The sequence below is a fragment of the Octopus sinensis genome, unplaced genomic scaffold (genome assembly GCF_006345805.1).
Source record: "Octopus sinensis unplaced genomic scaffold, ASM634580v1 Contig12447, whole genome shotgun sequence".
NCBI lineage: Eukaryota > Metazoa > Mollusca > Cephalopoda > Octopoda > Octopodidae > Octopus > Octopus sinensis.
The window spans coordinates 262,610-274,300 of NW_021832602.1; the positions used below are offsets into that span (position 1 = coordinate 262,610).

The 11,691-nt window shown below is 32.5% G+C and overlaps 2 protein-coding genes across 2 annotated transcripts; both read right to left on the reverse strand.

The window, feature by feature from the left end:
* Window positions 1–2,128: 2,128 nt before the first annotated feature.
* LOC115229339 (innexin-19-like) lies at window positions 2,129–3,121 on the reverse strand. The gene has a single exon (XM_029799706.1). It carries the CDS (start codon window positions 3,119–3,121, stop codon window positions 2,129–2,131), a length of 993 nt encoding a protein of 330 aa, XP_029655566.1.
* A 3,339-nt stretch (window positions 3,122–6,460) lies between these two features.
* LOC115229340 (innexin unc-9-like) lies at window positions 6,461–7,424 on the reverse strand. The gene has a single exon (XM_029799707.1). It carries the CDS (start codon window positions 7,385–7,387, stop codon window positions 6,461–6,463), a length of 927 nt encoding a protein of 308 aa, XP_029655567.1. The 5' UTR covers window positions 7,388–7,424.
* Window positions 7,425–11,691: the final 4,267 nt, after the last annotated feature.

Here is an 11,691-nt window from a genome sequence, read left to right on the forward strand (position 1 = left end):
ACGCTTTAGCTCAGGGGTGCGCAAGTGCGGCCGTGAATCGATGAATGTGCGGCCGTGGGCACAATTAGGTCATCGAGCAACTAATCTTAAATATAATGCTCATAGTGTTAATTTATCAAGAAAAACCCTAAATAATAATTAAAAGTATTCATATTAAATAAAATTCTATTTTTATATAATGGTTAACTTTATTATCATAAACGGCTTAATTTATTTATGTTAAAAGACGACGTTCTTTGAATGAAGAAAAAAGAAAATTTAATATCAACTGGGAAAGTGAATACTTCGTAGTCGAAACAGACAACAATAGCATGCAATGCTTATTGTGCCATGAGATTGTGAAAACTATAAAACGGGACAATGCTAAACAACATTTTCAAAGACATTTAGACCACCTAGTTGTCAAGTCCAAGTGTTAAAGAGAGGATCCCGTCGAAAATTTGAAAACAAATTAAAACAAAAAAAAATGTTTAAAAACTTTTTTAAATGTGGCAAATGCAAGAGTTGAAGCATCCTTTCGAGTTGCTCATATCCTTGGATCTGCTGGAAAACCTTTTTCAGACGGCGAACTTGTGAAAAGAAACTTTTACTCATCAAAGCAAAAAGAGTGTCCTTTGGATAAAAAAATTTCTTAATTGACTTAGCATTTCTAATTGATGTACTCACATATATCAATAATTTGAATATATCTTTGTAAGGTAAAGACCAAACAATTTGTCGAATGTATAAAAAAATTAACGATTTTATGGATACATGCCGCCTACTGAAGATTCACATAGAAAAAAATGAATTATTTCATTTTCAAAAAGTCAAAAATCTCATTGATGACAAAATAATTAATTATGACAATCTTACACCAAATACATTTAATACTATATTCGATTATATTTTGAAACAATTTGAAGAGTATTGGTTGGTTTTAATTAACTTGTAGTTATTGGTTGGTTTTCATTAAGAAAAAAAAAAAAAAAATTTGAAGAGCGATCTAACGAATTTAAAAAAATTGAATTCAAACTTCAATTAACTGCAGCACCACATACTGTTTCGATTGAGAATGCGCCATTGGAATTTCAAATTGAATTATTGAAATTAAAAAATGATCTAATTTTGATAAATAAATTTAATGAAAGCGAAGATTTGTTGAATGTATGGAAATCATCGACAGATTATCAAAATTTACGTGAAATGGAGGAAATATTCTCGTTTTATTCGGAAGCACATATTTATGTGAGTCTGCATTTTCCAAAATGAAATATTTAAAAAGTCAATATAGATCTCGGATAACGAATGCAAACTTAGAGTCATGTTTGCGCATGATGATATCTACCCTACCAGTGGATTTCAATAAGCTCGCAGAAAATACCAAAGATCGTGTTTTAATTAATTTTCCTTCTTTCTTATCTTTTATTCATGAAATAATTATTTATTTTAATAATATGATGTCCCTGATGAACGAGAGCATTTCCTGTCCAAGAACTCATTCGGTCTCGATGACAATGGGCAACTTATGCGGTAACTTTTAATAATTAAAAAAATTACTATATTAATATCGAAAAAATAATGCAGAAAATGTGCGGCCGTGAGAGAGAAGGAAAAAAATGCAATGCGGCCGCAAACCCAAAAAGCTTGCGCACCCCTGCTTTAGCTCGTCTTATCGTTGAATGCACTGAAGAAGCTGGTCAAGACCATTTCCTCATTATGCTCAGACATGGTTTCGTAAAATAGTTTTAAAGAAAGGGACAATACTTCGTTGTCCTCTCTAAATGTAGAGTTAGTGAAGTACCTGTGTTGTTTGAATAAGTCTATGATTATGTCAATGTGCTCAGGTGTAATTAAAGATGAGTATTTTTTGGTGAGACTAGCTAAAGACTTGAGGGAGTCTCGTATATCTTGGAGAAGGGTTGAAGTTTTGACTCTGTTGAAAAGGTTGTTGATCTTAAAATGGTGAGAAGGGGTCATACCACTTCCTTGGGTTCATCTTGCTGCTCGTGGGGAGTTTTACTCCATAGATTTGTCATCCACGACATCTGAATATTTTCCACCACGTCAAAAAGATTACGTGTTATAAATATTTAAAAATTTTATATTAGAAACAAAAAGTCCGTAAAGAATTAAATAAAGAATAAAGTCAATTTAAAGGGATATCGTCTTCAAAAAGAACCTCATCAGGAACCTCATCAGGAACCTGTTCAGGACCAACCCTGCGAATCTTATAGTTCTTGTAAAGACCACTGACTAAGTCAGTCACACATAGACCCGTGGAATTATTAGAAATCATTTTCAAAGCAAAAACCCTATCTTTCATTAAAACATTTTCCACAAATTCTCTGAGTGTAGAATATAAATCTCCTTCATCAACAAGTTCATCTCGAATGTGTTTTCTTATGTATTGAACACTGCTATTTGTAGACACCAAGTACCAACACCACTTGACAAGACTGTAAGCGTTGAAGCAGACTATCATGACCAGCCAGAACCAGTAGAAGCAAAAAATAGCCTCAGAGAATAAATTTATAGGAAGCACACATTGCACTGTGTAACGATGTCCTTTGATTTCATATCCAACTTCCCGTACACGCAAATCACAATAAGTGACTCTTGGAAAATAGTAAGAATCAGCATTTGGTTTCCCAGAATTAAATTTGTGGAGTAATTGAATTCCATAGAAACTAATTTCCCCACTCGATAGCAGCATGTCTGTAAGAACGCACTGAACAACTGTGTTGACAAAGTACATAATTTTTGTAAAAATATACAACCGACAGAGGTAACGGTCATATTTTTTACCGCCACAAAATATAATTGCCATAATTTCTTTTATAATATCTAGCTTGTTTGATTTATCCCACCGCCTTCTCATGTCAAAATATCGGTTAAAATACTCAGTCATTAATTTAATGATCTCCTCTTTGTCCTCAGTGTTACCTGCGTCAATATACTTGTTTGCCGCTCTGATCATGCTGTTAAGGTTAAGTCCGCTTTTCTCATTATTTGCTCTCCAAAATAGGCATGGGATTTGATAGAAAAGAGCCAATCCAAGCAGAATGAAAGGCATCCATTGATAATAGCGAAGTTGAGGTTTAAAATTTAAATTGTCGGTTTCAGGAATTTTTTGGTCCATGGGAATATGATATGTGTTTTTTACCCAGCAAAACTTTTCAGTATAAGTAACATAATCATCTTAATTAAAGAAATTATTTGGTACTAACATATAAATTGTGCTGGACACCAGCATTTGATTGGAGTTCTGACATATTCATAAGACGTAACTACGACTGCAAATACAATCAGAAGCCAGGATGAATAAGTATGATTAAAACGATCAGTTCTGTCGTCGTCTGTTCGAGCATTTGCAATGTTTCTGACTATGCCATACAACTCCATCTGATAGCCAATCTACATTTGCCGCAAAATCTCATATATATTTGATAATAAATTTTTAATCTTAAAATAGATACGACAAATACTAGTATATGTGTTGCAAAAATAAATTTAGAACAAAATTGATTTTTTTTAAATTGAATATTAACATTAAAAAACATTTTTATGAATATGAATTAAAAGTTATCTCGAAATTTTTATTTATCTGGATTTAGATCATTTTACCTTAAACAATTAGATAATCAAATTTTTCAAAAATCATATTTTTCAAAATGGTAATAATTAGAATACACTTATCGGGGAATCACTCTCGTAGTTGTTCCTACATGCAATTTAAAAGTAATATTAAGTCGAAAATGCTTTTTGAGAGATTATTTACAATAGTTTATTTTAAAAATTTATTTGTGGTTTCATATCTAATCTAAAAATAAAAAAATTATATATTTTCATGTAAACAAAAATATGATATTGATAGTTTCTAGATGACAAAATTAATTAACGAAAAAAACTGTTTCATACTAAGAGCATCACTTGAGAACAGCAAGTACTTGCTCAATGTTTATGAAGTTTTGCAAGACTGATAATCGGGAACTCAAGATGAGCAGCCCTCATAAAACAATCTGCATCCAACTTGACTATTATTTGCAATATTTTGTAATCACTCCAGCTTTTTTTGTCACGCAAATAATTTGATTATTATTAAAAGCACTTTCACAGGACCAAAGAATGTAAATTAACTAAAATCCCTTTTCGAAATTCTATTCATCTGATTTCTTTATCGGTATTTGTTCCTTGTTTTTGCTCTTAGTCCTAGGTTTTTCGCACATTTAAGTTTTCTTCCAAATCATTAAGATCCTTGTTTAGAGCAACGGGAATGGCGACTCTAGGTCTTTCTCTGAACAATGTTTTGTTTTCTATTTAAATATTTTGATGTTCACTATTAAAGAAGAGTGAATCAGTAGTTTGTTAATCAAAAAATGAAAATTTAACAATAAACACAATAAAGTTTAAATTAACAAAGTATACAGTAACACAAAAACGAGAACAAAAGTAAAGAACTAATGTCTTCTTTGATCTTATTTATTTTTAATGATTTTGTCAAATTTTAGCATTTTGTTGATAACGACAATACGAATGTCATGTTCATGATTATGGCGATTTTTTTATTTAGTTTTAATTACCAAAAGAGAGCTGAATCCTGACTCACATAGGTATGTCGTTGCAAATGGAATAATATACTTTGAACAGGATGGACAACCTGCATCGGAGAGGCAGACGTCCGATGGACAGAACATCATTCTTGTCATTGCAAAAGATACTGAGTGCATGATCCGGAAAGACTAGGTTAAATCTGTTTTTTCCCAAGAGCAGAAATGGGGGGCCTACCTTGCTTCAGTGCTTCAGTCAACGATTTAGTTCGAACTTATCGTTGAATGCACTGAAGAAGCTGGTCAAGATCTCCCTTCCTGGCTCGTGGGGGAGAACTGGCGCTGCGGTTACGCCGACAGGATTCCACTCGTGTTCTGAACAAGAGCATCAAAGTAGCGATAACTCACTACTCTTGCAGGTTAATGAGATATTTGGTAGGCATATCTCTACGAATCGTGTTGTCCTCCTTGTGGACCGCAAAGTGACCCAAAAGATATCTCGGTGGCAACTCAGGATTTTTGGACCGCAGAAACATTTTTCGTAATTTATGTTAGTCTAATTATATATAATTTTTAAAATTAGTGTCCTGAGGTCTTGGGTCTACTTTACTTAAGCCGAGCAATTTATCCAAAAATATTTCATCGTGCTTGAAAACCTTTTATCAAATCAGTACGAAAAATTCTTTTGCAAAGAAATCCATAGGATGGAGAGTAATACCTTGTCGTACAGATATCATTTCTAACATGCTCGGAAGTTCTCAACTTCACATTCTGAAACATATCTCACATAAAATGATACTGTTAGTAGACAAATAAATCATTTCGCTGAGAATATTTTGTCAATTTTAATTGACAAGATTAAGTCGAGGAAAAATCCCCAAATGTTATTGGCATACATTTCTTGTTTTCCCGTCGTGCATTGATGAAGAAAACAATGCCTAATGATTCGAAAAATGTTATGAATTTCATGATAAAAACGATAAGTTATATTAAACGAAACACCCAATTCGCCTATTTGCTGAATTATGCAAAGAAAATGCAAAGACTGAATTATGCAAAGACTCTTTTATTGCTTTCAAAAGTTATTAAAGAGAGCATTTATATTACGAAAAGAAATACAAGAATTTCTTAAAGACGTCAAACTAACTGTTTAACAAGAAAGGAATTCGAGAGAAACAGTTGGTAATAAAGCGGAGAAAATGTTTCTCCAATTTTATGGTGATTTGAAACATGAAACAAACTACTGACTGCAAGAGCAGGAATTCTGCAGGTTATTAATTTAAAGAAAACACATATGGCTACTATTGCAGAATTCTTATCTCTAAAAATTCAATACTGGAAATGTAAATGAATTGACAATAAAGAATCGGATAAATATCCAACGTGAATATTTACGGAAAAAAGAAGCCCTTTCACTCTATTTTGTGCAATGTCTGAAGAATACTGAAGTTGATGTAATGAATCTTGTGAATGGCTAATCCATGCAAACATTTACCTTTAGACTGAAGAAAGCCTGTGCCTGCTGCAAGACGGAAACTTGTTTTTTAATATCAAAGAAAATAAATGTAGCCACTACAACTCATCCAAAAAGATCGTTAATCACCTTGCTACCAGGTGTGTGGGAATGCTTTACGACCTCCTAAATAGAGAGACCTTTCAATATAATTTCCGATGGCTGCAGTTTATTTTGAGTGATTTTGTGTCCATTTATCCCAAATGAAAACTTTGAGTTTAGGTCCTTTTAAAAAGAAAGGGCATATCCCTTTTTTAGAGAATTTAAACTGCATGTATTCTTTAACAGATTTTTCCATTTAATAAAACACAAATTTTCATCAAAGAATCTACACTAAAAATAGCCCGGGATAAATATTTGATTTAAAAGTCCACAAAGAATAAAGTCAATTTAAAGAAATAAAAGTTTTATCATGAACTTATTCAGAGGGAAGCCTGCGAATCTTATAGTTCTCGAAGATAGAACTGACTAGGTCAGTCACCAAAGGATCCGTGGAGTTATTAGAAATTATTCTAATGGCAAAAACCCCATCTTGCATTAAAAAATCCTTCACAAAGTCCCTCAAATTTCCTTGATCAACAAGATCATCTCGAATGTGTTTTCTTATGTATTGAACACTGCTATTCGTAGACACAAAGTACCAACACCACTTGACTAGACTGTACGCATTGGAACAGACCATCATGACTAGCCAGAACCAGTAGAAGCCAAAAATGGCCTCAGAGAACAAATTTATAGGAAGCACACACTGCACTGTGTAACGATGTCCTTTGATTTGGTATCCCAGTTCCCGTATATGAACGTCACAATAAGTGCTTTTGGGAAAATAGTTAGAAACTTCATAAGATTTCCCGTATTTAAAGTTGTGGAGTAAACGAATTCCGTAAAAACTAATTGCCCCATTCGATAGCAAAATGTCTGTGAGTATGCACTGAGCGACCGTGTTGACAAAGTACATACATTTTGTTAAGATGTACAACCAACTGAGGTAGCGGCCATATTTTTTACCTCCACAACAAAATGTAATGGCCATAAGTTCTTTTATAATATCTACTGTTTTTTCTTCATTCCTCCGCTTTCTCATTTCAAAATATTGTTGAAAATGCATCGTAGATAATTTAACAAACCTATCTCTGTCCCCAGTGTTACCTGCTTCAATATACTTGTTTGCCACTCTGATCATGCTGTCAAGGCTCATTCCACTTTTCTCATTATTAGCCCTCCAAAATAGGCATGGAATTTGATAGAGAAAGGCCAATCCAAGCAGGATAAAAGGCATCCATTGATAGTAGTTAAGTTGAGGCTTGGAATCAAGGTCTTCGGTTTCAGGAATATATTGGTCCATAGGGATATAATATGTGTTTTTCACCCAGCATATATCATTAGTATATGCAACATAATTAACTTAATTAAAGAATTAATTGGTACAAACATGTAAATTGTGCTGGACACCAACACTTGATTGGGGTTCCGATATATTGATAAGTCGATACTACGACTGTGAATAAAATCAGAAGCATTGACGAATAAGTATGATTGAGACGATCAGTCCTGTCGTCGTCTGCTCGAACATTTACACTGTAGTAGACTATGTCATACAAATCCATCTGATAGGCAATCTACATTGCGGCAAAATCTTATATATATTTGATAATAAACTTTTAATCTTAAAATAGATACGACAAATACTAGTATATGTGTTGCAAAAATAAATTTTAAGCAGATTTGAATTATTTGAAATCCAATAAAAACATTAAAAAACATTTTTATAAAAATGAATAAAAAAGATATCTCAAAAATTATCTGAATTTAGATCATTTTTACCCTCAAAGGATTAAATGATAGACTTTTCCCAGATTCATATTTAATTTAAAGATTCTAATAATTAGAATACACTTATTGGGGAATCATTTCCCTAAGTTGTTTCTACCTACAATTAAAAAGTAATATAAGGTCAACAAATGCTTTTTAAAAAATTATTTACACTATTTATTTGCCTTTAAAAATTTATTTGTGGTTTTATATCTAATCTAAAATTAAAAAAATGTATTTTCATATAAACAAAAATGTAAAACTGCTAGTTTTTACATTACCAATTTAATCAACGACAAAATGACTGTTTCATATTAAGAGCATCACCTGGGTACAGCGAGTACTTGCTCTATATTTATGGAGTTCTTCAAAACTGATCATCGCGAACTCAAGGTGAGCAGCCTTCTTAAAAATTTGACTGCATCGAATTTATCTATCAGTTGCTGTATTTGGTGAGCACTTCGATTTGTTTATTGCAAAAAGAATTGCATAGACTTTATGAAATTTCCTCCACCTGTTTGTCTGAAAACCTTAATTATAAATGGATTTCGATAATAGACCGGATAAAACCAGTTTATGAACCAATTTAAAGACTCTTTTTTCTTTAAATAAAATTTTCCTATTATATGGCTTTGTGATTTCTCAGTTTTCACTCATTTATATTTCCCATTGTGACCTGGAGTTTCAAATATCAAAAAAGATGGTCACAGTAGATATGGATGGTAACTCTGACCCACGGAGATCTATCTCTAGCAAATATTTCAACTCACGTGAGACTGTCCGTTGACGTGCAGTTAACGTCGCGATCTTTAATCACTAAATTTGCCAGGAATGTTTAGGGATACTTACACTAGAAGACTTGCTTAAACAATGACAAATAATAGATTTTAAGTGAGAGACAAGCATACTTTTCCTGTAAATGAATAGCCATCCATGAAGCCTGCTTTCATCCTACTGTAAAAAGCTACGGGACATGAGAGCGATTAGGATCTAAAGAATGAATGCGACCCTCAGTGGTAGCGAGGCATTAAAAGAAAAGGCTAACAGGTTGAATACAAGCCGTTAAACGATTCGTCAATAATTTGTAATGAAAAAATCAAAAAGTGATTCTGATTCATCAATTTCCGGGGAAGGTTCTTTAGTATTTTGTTAAGTGATAATCTCCAGATGGCCCTTGTGAAGATTAGGTCGTATATTAATGCTGATCTTTTTTTCTGTTGCCCAAGAAAATTTTCAACAGAGTTTTTTCCAGATCTGCACAGGTAGCACGTATTTTCTTTTTGTCGACGGTTTTACAAAGATTATGAGCCGGGTGGTAAACAGTCCAGGATTCATCTAAAAGTAGAGCCCACGCATTTAAGATGGTCAGCAATAGGCAGGATTTTTGTTTCATAATGGAGGTTCTCAATAAGGGAAGATTTTAAACATCCGGTTATCTTTCTAAGCCAAGCATTGTAAATTCTCAAGAGAGGAGGCATAGTTCATTGTAATTTGGATAAATTGTTTGTATATCAGTTTTAAACTTTCTTTGGTTTATCAAAAAAATAATCAGAGACTGTAAGTAGTGGATGCAGCTTGCGCCTGGCTTTAGTAAATATCGTATTCATGTGAGTAGAGAAACTTCGAGATTGATTATAAGTGAAACCCAAAAATTTTGGGATTTTTTTGTGAGTAAACGATTTCCAAATATAAAGAGTGATGGTTTATGGTTGAGTTCACGTTTGTTGGTCGTGAAGAGTGTTGCGGTTGATTTAAATAATGAGATGGTTAATTGTTGTTTGGATGAATTGTTTGTATATCAGTTTAGATAGTTGTTGTTTATATAAATTGCAAGTAGTTGGTGGCCTTTTATAGATTGCTATTTCTTGATGCAATGATTATATTGTCTGCGTATAAGAACAGTAATGTATTCTTGGTGACTGGTGCGTCACTTAAATTGAGGTTGAAAAGAGCTGGCAATAGCACTGAGCTTTGCATGACTCCATTCGGTAAGTATCGGCAGCAGAACTTGTATTTTCTGAACCGATAAAAAAAGTTGTTAGCCAACATTTAGGGTTGTTGAAATCAGTCATAACAAATTTATTACTCAGAACATGTCTTGAAGTACCATCGCCCTAGTGATAACATCAAAATTCGGTAAACAAAAAATCAATAATCATTTTCCAAAAATTGATTTGAATCCTAAAACTTGATTTTTTAAAAGTTATTTGGCTCATATTTCTAAACATAATTATTCATATTATGTCAAATCTGATTTTAAGATTACACCAATATAAATAAACACAATTTATTATTTACCACGACCAAATAACACGCAGTTGTTTCAAAAAAACTAATCTGTTTTTGTCTTATTCATATTCTCAAAAGCAATTGTATGATTTAAAAACATTAAAGTAAACTTGAAAGTCGATTTATGTTCTCAATGAAAATAGTTGACCTCAGCTTTTTTATCTTGTAAGAGGCCAGGTGTTATGAATACAGGAACACAAGTAAATTACTAGAAAGTATAAAGTAATGCAATTACTTTACCGTTTACTTATAGTAATAATAGATTAGTTTTAATTTTACATGTTTAAAGAAAAAAACCATTTAAAAATTACAGTAACATCATATGAAACCCGAACCAGGCTCGAGATAAAACATGGCTGGCTTATACATTCCCATGTGACGTTGAGAAAAATTACTAAAGTATTATCATTTAGTTTATTACGTAGTAATTTGACTAGGAATTGAGTCGACTTTATTCACTTGTTGATCTATTAAGGGACGTTTTGGTAGGGGATAATTCTATTTTAAATGATATTAAAACTAACTGAGTCGGGAATTTGATTTGGTGTAAATCTTTTAACAGATTTTGTCATTTTATAACACACAAATGTTAATTAAAGAAACCCACACTAAATAAATTGCGCGCGGTAAATATTTTATTCAATTAATAAAACTATAATATAAATAAAACATACTTCCAATATAGTGATCCGCTCTAATGGAGACACCAGATATACTACAATCCCTCACTTTTAAAAGTTCTCCGTAAAAAGACAAACTTCTCTTGTTTTTGAGCATGTTTTTATATCCTTTTTTTCATAACTAAATTAGTCTCGATGTCTGAAGAGACCAACTTAATATTGTACAGGAGGGAGTGATGCTAGATAACAGACATTTTGTTAAAGAAGGCAGAAAACATTTAATGTAAGGTCATATTTTATGATCCATAGTAGGAAAAAAATTTGCACTACAGCATATCAAACCATATGGAACTGGTTTGTATATCCTTTTAATGTCGGGAAAAAGTAATTGGATATCTAATTACTAATTGGATGTGGTAGGCGTACTTTTCGTCGGGTATCTAACCAAAAGAATATCTATGGCCATAGTCAGAGGCAATATTCTAGCTATCTGCCAGTGACCAGTTTTCTTTAGTCCTTCTTATAAATTAGTTATTCAATTTGAATCGTTAAATTATAATCAACTAAATTATTTTCATTAGAAATCTAGTTTGTCAGTAATTTCCTTTTTTTGTCTGAAAAAAGAGTTTTGCACAAGCTTTCTTTCATTTTCCATTCACACATAAAAGTTTTTGCGAACAGAGAGTTTCAAAAGAGTGAATCACTCAAGCAACCTTCCTGCATCAAGATCTAACTTTGATTGAAAAAGGATTTAAATCAGCAGACGATCTCGAGCACCTGAACAGAGGGACTTGGAAGCGATTAACAAAACGCATCCAGGAGAGGGTGGCACAAGCAAGGAAATGATTTTTACTTTTGCCTCATAGAACACCAGTTCGTTTGCAAAGTCAAAAATTTTATGGAAGTAAATGAAAATTCAATTCTTGTT

Excerpts from the sequence above, each read along its gene's own strand:
- LOC115229340 (XM_029799707.1), bottom strand. The coding sequence starts at position 7,387 with ATGGACCAATATATTCCTGAAACCGAAGACCTTGATTCCAAGCCTCAA.
- LOC115229339 (XM_029799706.1), bottom strand. The coding sequence starts at position 3,121 with ATGGACCAAAAAATTCCTGAAACCGACAATTTAAATTTTAAACCTCAA.